Below are 16,031 nucleotides of genomic sequence, written 5' to 3'. Positions count from 1 at the left end.
ATGTGTGTCTGTGCGTGTGCGCGCGCGCATACGTGAAAGCACAGGGGCTCCTCCCTGAACCCAAACTTTATGCTCCGAGTCTTACAATTTGCATCTTCTTTTCTCCTGTCACTCTAACCATGACAAAAATAAGGTTGCATTTGAGCATATAAGGGGTCATTTGCAAGTGTGAGCATGAGTGACTGTTCTGATCAGCCAGGAGCCTGGGAGAGAGAGAGGCAGAGTGCTGGAACGAACACACACATGCACGAATGGGTGCATGAATAAACAAATGGGAGTTTACAAGAAGCTCCCTGTGAATGTGGGTTTGTGAAAAACGTTGGGTCTGAGATGCCCCACCCAAGCCCCATAGCCTATATCTCTGGGTCTCTGAGCCCAGAGAATTCCCGGGAAGTCTGTGCCTGAGGTTCTAGAAACTTCACACTAGCCCCCTAGATGAATAACTGGCTTCAGAGGATGGCATTCCTAATGGACCAGATTCCAGGAGGGAATCCAAAGAGGGTGAGGAGTCTTCTGACCCTGAGAGCCCTCCCTGGGCTGGGAGGCCCCGGACCGGGTGGAGCAGCCACACCTGCCTGAAGTTTTGAGTAAGAGGGGGTGGAAACTGCACCAGCACCGCCCTCTCGCAGGCCCTGCGGGCCCCTGCGGTCTGCTGGTCACAGTGGGTCCCACAACTTCCTCACTTCCCTAAATGGGCAACTTCATATTTAGAACCCCAGGTCTTCCCTGGCAGCCCCAAGTGGTACGTCCAGCATAGGCCTGGGGCCCTAACCTTGGATCCCTGCCCCCTGCTGGACTTGTGCCCATCCCCACTGCACGGAGCCATGGCTCCTGCCTTCCTGCTGCTGCTGCTGCTGCTGCTGTGGCTCCAGGGCCCTGTCGCAGGTGAGAGGGTGGGTGGGTGGCTTACGGGGGAGGGAATGGTCTGCTCCTGGACCCCCTTCCTGCTTTTCCTTGCTCAGTGATCTTGTGGGGTTGGAGGAGGAGGAGACGGTCTGGCTGACCTCGTAGCTCCCCAGCAGAGACCGGTGAGAAGGTGCCCTCCTAGTATCTGGCCCCGGGCAAAGCTAACCCAGGCCTCACAAGCTAAGATAAAGCTCTGGACCCTCTCTGCATGGGCCCCTTTATCTGCCTGTCTTCCTCAGCACCTCTGACCAGGGCCACCCCACTTCCTTACACACAACAAGCCCTCGTCCCGTGGCCTCTGTCGGAAGAACCCTGTTTGGTTCCTATGGGAATCATTACCTTACGTGTGTGCGCTTTGAACTTGCTTTTTCTTGGAATGTTGATGCCACGACCTCCGTCCCTATCCCCTGTCCTGGGATGGGGGTAGGGAAGCAATCCCTGAAGCAATCTCTCCCACCCCACAGCTACTAAATGCTCCTTGAGGGGGCCTCACCCAATCCTGCCTTGCTCGCTGCCATGACAACCAAGTTACCATTTCCTGTTCAGTTCTGGGCACCTCCTGTGTGAGGGGTGGAAGGTGGGCACACATAAACACAGTGCCCTGGAGACCCGTTCCAAGGTCGCCCTATCTGTACGCCTCTCCCAGAGAGACCCGCTTTTCCAGGGCAGAAGAGTGTCCCCTGGGGTCCCCCAAACCTGCCACCTGCCAAATAATTGAGTTGGATCGTTCTGTTTAACTTGCGTGGGACAAAGTGATACGAGAGAGGGCGTTACCTTACTCCAAGCCTCAACTCTAGTGGCAGCTGGGTTGGAAACTAAGGCGGATGTCTGGGGTGCTGGGCCCTTGGCTATCACAGCTCTGTGTTCCGTTGGGAAAGTCTGGAGCAACCTGCCTTTGGGAGAAGGAGACGTGCACTGAGCATGTACTACATTCAAGGCATTGTCCTGGGGCACAGTTTTCAGAGCCAGCCAGAGACAGAGAAGAAACAGAGACATTAAGTGATCTGCTCACATGGCTAGTCAGTGGTAGAACCCGAGTTTTAACCTATGTTTATTTAGACTCCAAAATGCCGTCCACTCTGTCCTACTGGGGAGAACTGTGTGCGTGTTTGCAGAAGGCTCGGAGGGTGTTAGAGGAGGAAACGCCAAGCTGAGGGTGGGTAGAGGGCTGGAGGGCCCTCACTGCAGCTGTCTCTCTCTCCCTGTCCCGATTCACCACCCCAGCCTTAGTTCTACTCCCTCCCCATCAGACCACGGGTTATGAAGCTCACTGACCACATCTTCTTCCTAGGCATAGAAGGCAACATATGAACAGTGAATAATTGTAGAATTCTTTGGTTTACACTCCATTGGGAGTGTATATAAATGTCTGAGCATATCGGATCTACGGGTTTTAGGTAACTAGAATATTTTAAAATTAAACATCACCGGGCTTCCCTGGTGGCGCAGTGGTTGAGAGTCCGCCTGCCGATGCAGGGGACACGGGTTGGTGCCCCGGTCCGGGAAGATCCCACATGCCGTGGAGCGGCTGGGCCCGTGAGCCATGACCGCTGAGCCTGCGCGTCCGGAGCCTGTGCTCCGCCACGGGAGAGGCCACAACAGTGAGAGGCCCGCGTACCGCTAAAGAAGAAAAATTAAACATCACCTAGAATGAACTCAGACAACTTGCTATTTAAAAGGTGACTAGAGTAAACCTGTTTGTGAAACAAATAACTACTCGTAATATTTTCAAAGATTGAATTTTCTTATCTACCTAAGTTCTTTGTGCTCTGGAATTTCAGAATGATGACTTGCGTTTTTGTCTGTGTCTCTGTCTTATTGAGGGCAGGACCTGACTCTTTCCCACAAGACCCTGAAGACAGGGCTTATTACTCTCCCATCAGACTAGAAAATGCCGCAAAGAAAACGGCTGCGTCTGCTGAAGTTCCCTGAGTGTAAGGGCTGAGTTTCCTTCATTAGACTAGGGACTCCCTGTGGGCTAGGCCTGTGTCTCCACCATCAGACTGGGAGTCCCCGTAGGGCTGGCCCTGTATCTTCCTCATCATTTTAGGATTCCCCAAGGGCACAGGACTACTGACTGTCTCCCCCATCAGTCTGGGAACTACAGGGCGGGGCTCGTGTCTCCTCCAGCAGACCAAGAGCTCCCTGGGGGAGGAGCCTGTGTCCCGCTCCTTCGGAGTTGGGCTGTATTTCTTTTCCACACTCTTGAGTTCCATGACAGCAGAGCAGTATCCACCTCCTCTCCCTTCACCACGAGCTTTGAGTTTCAAGATGCTTCCTTCCTCCTTTCTCAACAAGTCATGTCTCCCCAGGTGCCCCTGTCGAGAGCGTGTACTCCAAAGTGCGGTACTTTGAAGGGGAGACTCTGTCTGTGCAGTGCTCCTACAAGAGCCGCAAAAACCACATAGAGGGTAAGGTTTGGTGCAAAATCAGGAGGAAGAAGTGCGAGACTGTGTTCACCCGTGTTGGGGTGCAGGGGCCGCGCTATTTGCTGCAGGACGATACCCAGGCCAAGGTGGTCAGTATCACCATGGCGGCCCTGAGGCGCCAGGACTCGGGCCGGTACTGGTGCATGCGCAACAGCTCTGGCATCCTCTACCCTCTGATGGGCTTCCTGCTGGAAGTGTCTCCAGGTGAGCAGGCCTGCTGGGGCACTGGGATGCTGGGGGGGGGTGTCCTCCCCACCCTGTACTCCACTGACATCAAATATAACAACAATAATAATCCGGGCTTCCCTGGTGGCGCAGTGGTTGAGAGTCCGCCTGCCGATGCAGGGGACACGGGTTGGTGCCCCGGTCCAGGAAGATCCCACATGCTGCGGAGCGGCTAGGCCCGTGAGCCATGGCCGCTGAGCCTGCGCGTCCGGAGCCTGTGCTCCGCAATGGGAGAGGCCGCAACAGTGAGAGGCCCGCGTACCGCAAAAAAAAAAAAAAATCCATTAATAGGCATGATGTACAGTGGGGTTTTCACAATTCCTTTCCAGACACCTTCATGGGCATTCTTGTCACCCTTTTACAGATGAAGGAAATGAGATCTAAAAAGTCCTCGCGGCTCTGACTTTGTCCAGGGTCACAGAACTAGCAAGTGGACAAGATGAGATTAGAACTCAGGACTCTCTGTGCTTGTTTTATTCAATCATCTGTTCAATATATATTCACTGAGCCCTGATTCTGTGCCAGGCACTATTCTAGGCTCTGAGGATACAGTGGTGAGCAAAACTGGACCCATTCCTATCCTATGGGAGGTGACAGGCAATAGCACATTGTCAGATAAACAGTTGCAGATAACAATAAATGTTCTTAAGAAAATAAAACAATGTGATGACCTAGAAAGTTCAGTGGTGGGGGGGGAGCTACTGAGTTAGTGGGGAATCAGAGAAGACCTCCCTGAGCAGATGACATCAAGCAAAGCCTGCGTGTGATGAGAGCTTTCTAGCCCTGTTGAAAGTGGGTGATTCAAAGGGCTTTCCAGGTGGGGAGAACTGCATGTGCAAAGTCCCTGAGGTGAGAAGAAGCTGGTCCATACTGAGTGTGGGGCAGAGTGATAGAAGATGAGGTGGGTCAGGCAAACAGCAGCCCTAAAGTCCATGATTTGGGGTTTGAGTTTTATCCTAGGTAGAATAGGAAGCTATGGGAAAGTTTAGAGGTGGTGATACTGTGCCTTGTCTTTAAGGTTATCAAAACTCTCCCTTGAGTGTAGAAAAAGAGAGGAGGGCCAAGAAAGTAGCCCTGTGCTCCTGCCACATTTATAAGATGGGAAAGGGTGAGGAGCCAGACAAAGAGCCTGCAAAGAGCAGCCAGTGACTGTGAAACTTATTATTCACCCTTCCCTGTTCCCCTAACCCAACTGCATCCCCATCTTCTGTTGGGTCTGAGCTAGGGTAACTGCTATCTCTAAAATATGGAGCAAATCTCATTCCTTCCCTCTCCGGTTCTGATTTAGCCCTAGGGAAGTAGTCGAAACCAATTTATTGAAGTCTTAATTTGTAGGGATATAAACATGAAATGGTTTTATTTTTCCCTTAGTGTATCCCTCTGTTGTACTATGTCAGATCTCACTTTCCATCTCTTAACCACAGTTTGGGGCGATTCCAACTTTGCAGACCTTTTCAATTATTAGGAAATAAAAAATGCACAGGCAATTAAAAATGCGAATCTTCTAGCAATATATGCTCTTCCAGTCCCCCTTGAAAACCAGGTTTATGGCCCCAGGCACTTGAAGTGGAGAAGGGGGACTTCTGCTGTCCAAGTCCCCCTCCTTGATCTCAGGAGGTAGGGAAGGGGTACCACTCTCCATCACCTCCTCCTGGCCCTGCCCCTCCCAACGCCTTGGTATATTGAGGCAGGGATGAAGGACAGGGAAACGGTTGTGTGACTTCACTGACCCTTGTAGGAGGTCTCTCTCTGTTGGATGTCACTCCTTTTCTGCCCACTCTTAGATCCTCTGTGGCCAAATGCTGGCTCTCCCAAGGCACCTGTGTATGAGTTCTTTGAAAGGTCCTTTGGGGGTCTCTTCACACTGCTGAGTAGGATGATGTGGGAGATCTGGCTCCAGATCAGCCCCTTCCCCCATCCCCACCCTCACCAATGCCACTTGTTCTGGTTCCCTTGCCCAGAAAAATGGGTGCCTTCCATGGTGACCATCTGGCCCTCAGGAGTGCATCCTTGCGTGCATAGTAGTGGGATGCAGCAGCAGCCAACAGCAGCCCTCTCGCCCTCACCATCACCTCTCTCTTTATTTTCCTATTCCCTGATGAGAGAGACTCAACACTGCCTTCTAGAGCCCTTGCAGCTCCTACCACTCCCTCCTCTTCCACCATCCAAAGTCCAACCTTCTTCTAGAAAATGGGATGATAAAGGCCTGAACTGATGCATGAAGGTGGCAGGACCAGTTCCTGTGTCTCTTAATAAGCCCCCAAGGAAGGCACCTGGCCCTGCTGCTTATGGCGTTCTCTGGGATCTGGGCCTTTGATGCTTCCTTGTCTTCATCTCTGGATCCCAGTCGCCAATCATGGAGCAACTGGGAAAGTTCATGTTCAACATCAGAGCAGAGAAATCTCTGACTTACAGGAATGAGGAAGGTCCAGGCAGTGACAAGAGAGATGGGGGTGGGGAGGGAAGTGTCCTCTTGGCCCAGGTGGCCTGACAGGGGACACTAAAAATTTTATGCAAGACTCTTCCTTCTTTCCTGTGCCTACTTCCTCCTCCCTGACCTCACCCTCTGAACAAGCACACACCTGGTCCCTCAGCAGAGCAGAATCCTAGGTCCAAGGTCAAGGAGCAAGGCAAGGACAGGTCCTACCCAGACAAGTGTGGGGGCTGCCGGGAGCTGCTTCCAGCACTAAGGCCCCCGACTCAGTCTCACCTTCCTCCCTCTCTGGTCCCTCAGCCTCCACAACCAAGAGAAACACTCCTCTTACGAAGCTGCCCACCATCCTCCAGAGTGGAACTGTCGTCACAGCAGGCCCAGCCCTCACCTCAGGCCCTGATGCCCCTTTCACCACCAGCACGACGGTGTTCACACATGGACTCCTCACCTTGGCTAGACTCTTGCCCTTCCCTGCCTCAGGGAGCATCAGACTGACCTCTGTGACAGGCTACGGCTTCACTGGCACCAGCCCCTCTACCATGGGGCCCAGGAGGACCATGGGGTCCCAGACAGTGACTGCGTCTCCCAGCAATGCCGGAGCCTCCGCTGCTGGCCCAGCCTCCACCCCCACTAAGGCTGTGCACCTGTGCACCATGGGATCGCCCACCACGGGAATGTGCCCCACGGGAATGTGCCCCACTGGCAGGTCTCTCCTCAACCTATTATCCCCCAGCAGGTACCCGGGGGCCTGGGTTGAATGCCATTTTCCCAGACATGGCAACAGTTCTTGGTGCCTGAACAGACCCCAAGGTGAAATGTTGCAGCAGACCAGCCCCTTTTGCCCACCGGGAACTCAGTTTGGCCTGTTGCTGAACAGGAGGTGGGAGAGGGAAGCTGGGATGGACATGGGACAGAAATGATGGCAGCGGGAAAGGAGGGCAGGGGCTGGGTCAGCATAAGAGTCTGTGGATGAAGAGGAGAGGGTAGGGGCCAGACAAGGGGAGCAGCCTGGGGAGTAAGAAGTGGGAAATGGGGACACTTTAATTTGGGTTCCCTGAGGAGTGGACTCTGAGGCCAGGATTCACATTGTATTTGGAACACTGGAAAGAGCATGGGGAAGTGAGACAGGGAAGGGAAGGCAGCAGATAGAGACCTTACTGAGGCTGGTTATCACTGGGGGCAGCAAGAGCTCAATCCCATTGGGAAGACTCTAGGGTCCAGTGTCTAGCAGCCACCTGGAGGGCAAGGGAGCTGGGGTATTTATATACCCACTCTGTTGGTTATTGGTAGAGGGCTGCCTGCCATGTGTGGCATGGAGAGTGCCAGTGACAAGAGAAAGCCCTCAGGCCCCCCCAATTTTTAAATGGAGTTGCTGAGGACTGGTGTACATGGAAGTGATACAGCAAGGGAATATAGGCAGGGCACCTATAGCATCTGTTCCAGAGGACAAAGGTGGGAAGTGCCATCCTCAGTCACCACGAGGAGAGTAAGAACGTTGGTCTCTTCTGTCACAAATGGGGGTCTCTTAGAGCCCTTGTCCTCAGCAGATTTGGGGGAATAATGGAGGAGAGGTACTAAAGTGGAGAGGTGCTTCCCTTCTCTGGGGGGGGCAGGGGGCTTCATCCCCTGACCTCTGAGCATCTCACTTCCTTCTCCCACAGGTGGGTCCCCAAGGAAGAGAGGCCATCACTCCCCGCGGGGACTGGCAGGTTCCCCCTGGTCCCACTCCTCCCCCGTGGTGTGCAGAAAGACGTGGGCCAGGGTGGGGCACCCTGGTACTCACCTCCTGCGCACGCTGTCCTGTCTCCGCAGGCACCAGGACTTCTATCCTGCTGTGCTCGTGGCGGTGCTGGCCTTACTCCCAGTGCCTGTGATGCTGATTGTGGTCTATGGGTTCTGGAAGAAGCGACACATGGGAAGTGAGTAGAGCCCACCCTCCTGGCCCCCCGAGGACAGAGCGCTGGGGGGTTTGAAACCCTTTCCAAAGTGCCCGACTGCCCTCGGTCCCCAGACGGTGTGTCAGGAGGACTGTACAGCACCCAGGTGGGGGAGGTGGGTGGGCAGGCAGCGACAGCTCAGCGTAGCCTTCTGGGGCTGAGCCAGCAGGAAGCGGAGGGCAGAGGCAGAGGGGCTGCACTGGCCCAGGAGCTGTGGGTGGTGAGCAGGAGGGCCGGCTTTTTCATCTCTGTCCCCATCCTCGCAGGCTACAGCATATGCCGTGATCCTGCCAGATCCTGGAGGGACCCATCCACAAGACCGGAGCCTCCGTGGAAGCCTGCTTGGTCTGAAGCCACTTAACTGTACGGTGGGGGGGGAGCTTCTCCCAGAGGGGTCCCGGGAGACCAGAGGAGGAGTGAAGATGGGGACCTGTCTGAATTGGAGCCAGGCTGGGGATGAGGACTGTGCAATGCTGGACTCAGGCCTTCCCAGAACCGGAGGCTGCACTGCATCCTCTCAGTTCCCCTCGGCTGCCTGGAACATGGCGGGGGACAGAGGGCAGAGCAGGGGGCACCAGGGGGAAGTCCCTGGGGGTAGGGGGGAGCCACTGAGGTGATTCTGCTGAGAGCCACAGACTCCTGGCCCTGGCTGGATGGCAGAGAAGCCCCACGTGTGCTGTTTGCAGACAGAGACCTCATCTCCCATCGGCCTTGGAACCTCTTACTATCAAGCTGATGGGGGAGGGGTGACAGCTAGGGCTGCCCTCTCCCCACCCGGGGCTGTGTCCTCAGTTTCCCTCTGCTCTTTTCAAGTGTCTCCATGCCCTTGGGGGAAGAAAGAGTCCAGAAACAGCCTGTGTCCCAAGGGTCCCACCCTGGAGGAGAAGAAGGAACAGTGACTAAGAGTTGGGGGTCAACAGAGGTGTTGGGGATCCCAGAGCTGTCCAAGCCCCCCACCCCCTCGGCCGAGTGTCCTCTATGGGGCCTCTGGATGGGCTCTGACCTGACTGTGGCTGCTTGACGGTCGAGTCCTGGGAGCCAGCAGAGCCCACACTCCCGCTGCTGCTGCCTGCTGGCCGGCCCCTCCAGGGAAAGCTGTGACCAGGCAGCTGAGAGCCCCTCACCCGCAGGACCAGCCTGTCCCTAGACTTGCATGCAGAGGCTGATCAGGGCTCTCTCCCCCAGTTCCCACACCCTGGCTCCGGGTCTGAGCTCCTGAAGAGAACAGGGGGCCCTTGAGGGTTCACTGGAGGGGAGGCCATGGCTCAGAGAAAGGGGGGTCACCTTCCCTCTGGGGACTCACTGTCCCCTGGGAAGAGAGGACCCACTGGTGACACAGCAAAGACAACTCAGAGCTGACCACAGCCTGGAGGACTGCCTGGGCCGGGAGGGGCAGGAAGAATGGAGCCAAGGAGCCTGGGCCAGGGGCCCAGTGGCCGGGGGCGTCTGCCCCTGCCTCACTGGCTCGTGCCTCAGAGTTGGCTTCTTCTGCGGCGAAGGCTGAAGACTATGGACTGGATTCCTCCCCTAGGGAGGGGTATCCACCAGCCTGGAGCCACTGGAATGAGAGACTGGGGGGGGAGATGTGGCCTCTCCACCCTTGGCCGTGGGACACAGCCCTCCCAGGTGGGAGATCAAATGTCATAGTCAGGGGAGTGACACAGCTGGGGCCTTGGTGGGCAGCCAGCCTGCAGGTGCCACTGCAGGATGGAAGTGGGGAGAGAGGAAGGGGCAGGGGGCAATCCTGGGGGACAGCAGGGAGGCAGCACCTGTTTCCTATGTCCAGGAGAAGGCACTAGAGGGGAGACTCAGACTGAGGGACTGACAGGCCTGGTGCCAGGACACACACACACACACACACACACACACACACACACACACACACACACACACACACACACACACACACACACACACACACACACACACACACACACACACACACACGTCCTCCTGATCCTGGTGTGTAACTAGGACGGTGTTTATTCTCCACCCTAAAACCACATGCCGACGACCCTGCCCCGGCGGAGAGCGGGATGTTAGTGGGTGCAGAGGCTCAGGACCGGGACCCAGGGATGCCACTTGTCACTGTGGGACCCTGTGCAAGTCACTAACCGTATTGGGCCTCATTTTTCCTCTCTTGTGCAAGGGGACACTAATTCCTACCTCTCAAGACTGTTTTCAGGATAAAATGAATTAACACGAACCTCATACACTGAGTAAAAGCCTCATGCTGCTTGGTCCTCCAGTTCTTTTCCAGGTCTAATGCTTGTCACATTCTACTTTTAAAACCATCAGATCCTATTTCTCTGTTTTGTACTTGATGGGAAGGGGCTAGGGAGGGTGTCGGGGGCCATGGTCTGGTTCCAGCACCCACGGGATGTTCACTCTGTGAGCCCTGCTCTGATCCCACAGGACACACGTGTTCTTGCTGTGAGGCCAGCAGGCAAGCCTGAGGTTCACAGTCCCAGTGGCTGCAAATGTGCTTTTCACTCTGCATCACCCTGCGGGGCTGGACGTCGCTCTGTGCAGCCCGGCTCCTCCTTCGGGCTGATGGGCTTCTTGCCCCTGTGCTGGGAGTAGTGAGGGCGGAAGGCAGCCTCGCGCCTGGGGCAGACCCTTCCCAGGGCAGCCCCCCTACCCCCACCGATTGACGCAGGGGGTCTGAAGCCCCTGCACCCCCTGCCACCTTGGCAAGTTCTGAAGGGTATCCCATCTCCAGAATGGCTCCCAAAGTGACCTGAGCTTCCTGTGGCCCAAGGGCAGCCTCACTTCTCCTGCCTGTCCTGCTTCCCCCGCCCTTCTCTTCCCCAGCCTGGTCCCCGAGCACTTTAAACTTCCTGGTGCTAATGGCTGCCTCAGAGTCTGCTACCCACAAGCCCCATCGGCCCCTCTGCTTGTTGACAGGGTTGTCTCTTCTCTTTGTTGTTTCTCTATTAACCATAAACGGCCTGTGACAATTGTTTTTCTGTAGCTCATATAAAGACAATTTTTAAAAATGTGTTTGATTAGTGTGGCCTTTCAACAAACACTATGGAGTGACTACGGCAGGCTGGGAGCTGGGCCACAGGGATGACCTGAGGGGCAGAGATCCTTTCTCCTCCTCTCTCCCTCCCCCTCCTTCTGCACCCATCTCCCCCTTCCCCTCCCCTCTGATGTTCCTACCCCCACCTTTTTTCTCTCCCATCCTTGCCAGGGACCCTCCCTGCACCTCCATCCCTGGAAATGACTCTCCATCTCCCTTCCCCTCTTCCCTCAGTCCCCACGGAACTTCCCAATTCCCAGGCAGGCCTGGGCGGGAAGTTCCTGACCCCTGGGGACCTTGGAAGTGTCCCCTAACTCTGTCATTCACCTTCAGCCCCTGCTTTTCTTCGGTGTGGAGGAGAAAGTTGAGGCTTGGGAGGAAGTGGTAGGAGAGAAGGGAGAAAGAAGGAGGAAAGATAGGTTCTTAATTTGTTACCAAGTCCAAGCTTGTACTCCTTGCGATACGACAGGCCAATCCATGGAGAGACAAGTTGTTGGGACAAGGAATAGCGATTTCATTTGGAAAGCCAGCAGACAGAGAAGATGGTGGACTAGTGTCTCCAAGAACCATCCTAGCCGAGTTAGAATTCAGGCTTGCTTTATACTAAAAGGGGAGGGGGTGTGGATGGTGGCTGCAAACTTCTTGGTGCCAGCCAGACCCTGGAGGGGATGTGATAATCCTTTGTTCTTGTAGGTGTCCAGGCAGGTCAGGTCACCATGTTCCTGGAAATCTCCAACAAGACAAATGTGGTTCTGTGTTGTGCAACTTTGTATCTCTATATGAATGGAAAAGTGTTATACCTTTAAAGGTCAGAGCCTTGAGAATGGGCTATTATGTATATTTCAGGCTATAGACAACATTCTTTTTTCTTTTTTTTTTTGGGGGGGGTACCCCGGCCTCTCACTGTTGTGGCCTCTCCCGTTGCGGAGCACAGGCTCCGGACGCGCAGGCTCAGCGGTGATGGCTCACGGGCCCAGCCGCTCCGCGGCATGTGGGATCCTCCTGGACTGGGGCACGAACCCGTGTCCCCTGCATTGGCAGAAGGACTCTCAACCACTGTGCCACCAGGGAAAACCTATAGACAACATTCTTAACTCCAAGCAAAAGCAATAGAATACAAAGGTGAAAGTAAAAGAAACAGATCCAATATGGAGTCAGATTTGTTCTTCTGTATTACAATTTCACCATGGTTTCCTCCTGGGCTTTTATGGCTTTCTCCACCCCAGAGGGAGGGAGACAGGCTGACGGGGAAGAGGCTGGGCACAAGAGAGCCAGAGTCCCCTGGAGCCTCGATCTAGTCTCAGATGTAGCACCTGCAGCTGAGGGTCCCACCTATAGGCCAAGGTCTCCCCCTCTTCTCCAGGCAAGCTTCGGTGGATGGGCTGAATCCCCCTGGTTCTGGGTTTCTCTCCTCAGGGGCTTCCCTGCTCCCTTGCTTCCCTCCCTGCATCCCAACTCAAGAAGAGGGCCCATGGCCTGGGAGGCCACATACCTGCTGCCACCTGTCCTGCAGGTGCTCTTGGCCTCAGATGAGGGGCAGGCGAGGAGGGCAGAGGGAGCAGGGCAAGAGGAGGGGGAGATGGCTAAGTGAGATAGGTATGAGGGGGGCTATGGGGAGGAGAGGGCACGGACAGGGTGGCACTGTGGCCAGAGGCCGGCTCTGGGGCTCATTCTGAGTGTAGACACACAGAGGGTGGCTCCCTGCAGGGGGGAAGCCCTCACCTCACAGCCCTTCAGTGGCGGTTGGCGGGGCTCCCTGACCTGAGGGTTTATTCTCAGGCTACTGGGAACAGAAGCCACAGTTGCTGTGTAAACTAGAGGATGAGACAACTCTGTGAGATGCTGGTATCCACCCCAGCAAGGCTTAAAGATGAAAACCCACGCAGGGAAATATCAGCACATAGTTGTACTGTATTAACCACCGTTCCAGGCTCTGGACAAGCCCCAGTAGCTTTGATTCTCTAGCCAGGATGACCTCAGCTTGGGCTTCTTCATCATGGCTGAATTCAGGGTAAAGGACTGGGGGTTCTATTGGTGTGGAATCTACGAGTCTTCCAGGAACTCTGGTCTCAGAACCATCTGTCTGGTATATCCCAGGGTGAGTTCCTTTCCTCCTTTTGTGTGCCTCTCAGACTTCCTGAATCACAAGATGTTAGGGCTGGAAAGGACCCTAAAAATCACTTTCTTCAACCGTTTCATAGCTGAAAACTAGGGCCCCTTCCCCAAGGTCTTTGGTTGGTCGGGGGCAGAACCAGCACCAGAACTCAGGCCTGCTAGCTTTCGGTAGGTTCTTCTTTTCCCGTCACACACATTTCTCTGGGCCTTTTTGTTGCTACCAACAGGACTCCTCCATTGATGGGTGATGATTGCAGAGCTTCCTCAGGCTTGAACAAGACTGGCTTATTGGTCCATTCCCAGGCATCCCTACCTCGACCCTGACTCCCAACTTTCTCTCAAAGGGCTGTGCTCGAGATGGGTCACAGGTAACTGGGTGAGGGTCAAGAAATGTGGACAGGGGCTTCCCTGGTGGCACAGTGGTTGAGAGTCCGCCTGCCGATGCAGGGGACACGGGTTCGTGCCCCGGTCCGGGAAGATCCCACATGCTGCGGAGCAGCTGGGCCCGTGAGCCATGGCCGCTGAGCCTGCGCGTCCGGAGCCTGTGCTCCGCAACAGGAGAGGCCCGCGTACCGCAAAAAAAAAAAAAAAAAAAAAAAAAAATGTGGACAGACAGGAGACAGCCAGGTAGCGAGGCAGACATGAGGCCCTGGGGGTGGAGCTGAGAGGTGTAGCAGCCGAGGCCTCAGAGGGCCTGGACTTGCCCCTGATAGTAAGAGACCTTACATGTCAGAGTGGGAACTTTGGGGTCATCCCTAACCCAAGGCCCTCAGTATTCCTCCTGCAAACTTCAGAGTTGCAAAGCATCCCCTGCATTCTCTGCAATGGTCAGGGCTTGAATGACACCTTCCCAGACTCCTGCCCTATGGGAGCCTGTCCAGCCGTTTGGATGCCTGAGGACCCAGATCAGCGGCTGGGTCATTCACTGCCCAAGCCTTGGCTCATTTCCTTCTCCATGCAGTGCATGGGGCTAGGCTCCGGGAGGGGAATCAAAAACCTTGAGACCCCATCCTCAGCTGGAGGAGCCCACAGCCCAGCCAGGAAGACAGACAAGTAAATAAAGGATTATGATGCAGGGTGGTAGGTAACATCATAGAAGCATGTTGGGTGGAGGTCCAGTGAAGAGAGGAACAGGTTGATGGAGAAAGCCAGGGTTTGGACTCTCCTGGGGGACTCCCCAGAGGAGGTGACACCACCTGGGCCTTGTTGGATGAACAGGAATTTATCCAGGGGAGACAACACAGGTTGGGAGGGTGGAGGGAGCCATTAAACGTTGAAAGTGTATGACATGCTCAAATGAAAACAGAAGAGACTATAGAACACATCCAATACACAAGTGACACTGTGATGCCTAATCTAAAATTGTGGCACTTCGGGCTTCCCTGGTGGCGCAGCTGTTGAGAACCTGCCTGCCAATGCAGGGACACGGGTTCGAGCCCTGGTCTGGGAAGATCCCACATGCTGCGGAGCAACTAGGCCCGTGAGCCACAGCTACTGAGCCTGCGCATCTGGAGCCTGTGCTCCGCAACAAGAGAGGCCGCGATAGTGAGAGGCCCGCATGCCGCGATGAAGAGTGGCCCCCACTTGCCGCAACTGGAGAAAGCCCTCGCACAGAAACGAAGACCCAACACAGCCAAAAAGAAAGAAAGAAAGAAAGAATTATAAATAAATAAATAAATAAATAAAATAAAATTGTGGCACTTCACAGTGAAGGAAATCCAACACTACTGAGCATAACACCTCCATTCATCTGCAGGGCCATGTGTGGCCTCCTTTTACCCAGGCCTGGGGGCTAGAAGTGGGGAGCCCTGGAGTGTGGGGCAAATAGATAGAAGTGCTCCCCTCCCTGTCACCTCCTCCAGCTTCAACACTGCTCACCACCAGAAGCACCAGGAGGACCACTGGTGCCATCAGCCCTGTCATTGACAGGCACTGTCCCCTCACCCCTGTCCTCTCAGCCCTTCATTTCCTCCCACACACTGCTGACTGTGCCAAATGCCTCCAACTACCACATTCCCACAGATACCTGGCTCTTGGGATGAAATGGAGTCTGACAGTTCGCTTCCGGTCACTTCACCTCTTTGAGCCTCACTTTTCTCATCTGCAAAATGGGACCAATAACATTCCCACCTTCATCTGGGGTTCTTACCTTTGGCACTATTGATATTTGGATATTATTCTGAACATTTCTTTGTTGTGAGGGCCCATCCTGTACATTGTAGGATATTTAGCAGCATCCCTGGCCTCTACCCGTTAGATCGCAATAGCACAAATACCCCCAGACCGCACAGTTGTGGCAACCAAAAATGTCTCCAGACATTGGCAAATTTGTCTTGGGGGACACAACCTCCCCCAGTTGGGAACCACCATTTGACAGGGTTGTTGTGAAGATTAAATGAGATCATGGACTCAGAGGGCCCAGTGCCAGGCACGTGATCAGGGCTGCTTCTTTCTCCTCCTCCCCATTCCAGTCCTTCTCTACCTTTCAATACAAGCAGGGGAGCTATCCCGGAGCCGCAGGGGTCTAGGGAAAGGGCACACTCTGCGGTCACCACCACCCATGGCCAGATTTCTTCTCTAACCCCGCCTGATGGTTTCCAGGGGGATGATGACAGCGGAGGTGGCACAAGTGAGAGTCACTCACCCCGCCTTCCTCCTGGAGGAAGACCTCATCCTTACACACCTGCCCACCGGACCTCAGACCACCCTCCCTTCTCCTCTCCAACCCCTCACTCCATTTCTGGCCATGACACAGGTCCTATGGGCAAGGCGGACATCTCATTATGGTTGAGGGCAAGCAAGGTCCTGTCTAATAAAAACATTCCCAAACGAGCTGTCTGAGCAGGAGGCAGTGAGATTGCAGCAGAGGCTGCGTGACTCACTGGGATTTTGCCCAGGGGGCTTTAGCATCTGGTTGGCAGCTGGATTCGATGAGCTTTTACGTCACCCTGGAGAAGTGA

At 54.8% G+C, this 16,031-nt stretch overlaps 1 protein-coding gene across 1 annotated transcript; it reads left to right on the top strand.

The window, feature by feature from the left end:
* Window positions 1-824: 824 nt before the first annotated feature.
* LOC308623557 (trem-like transcript 2 protein) lies at window positions 825-8,292 on the top strand (the record flags this gene model as incomplete). The annotated part of the gene is made up of 5 exons (XM_081246131.1): window positions 825-885; window positions 3,219-3,539; window positions 6,295-6,730; window positions 7,807-7,913; window positions 8,198-8,292. 5 exons carry the CDS (start codon window positions 825-827, stop codon window positions 8,290-8,292), a joined length of 1,020 nt encoding a protein of 339 aa, XP_081102257.1.
* Window positions 8,293-16,031: the final 7,739 nt, after the last annotated feature.

The sequence above is a fragment of the Mesoplodon bidens genome, assembly GCF_964165515.1.
Source record: "Mesoplodon bidens genome assembly, chromosome: 10".
In the NCBI taxonomy this organism is placed as follows: Eukaryota; Metazoa; Chordata; class Mammalia; order Artiodactyla; family Ziphiidae; genus Mesoplodon; species Mesoplodon bidens.
Note: the sequence above shows the minus strand (reverse complement) of the source record. Positions and strands in the feature narration are given on the sequence as shown.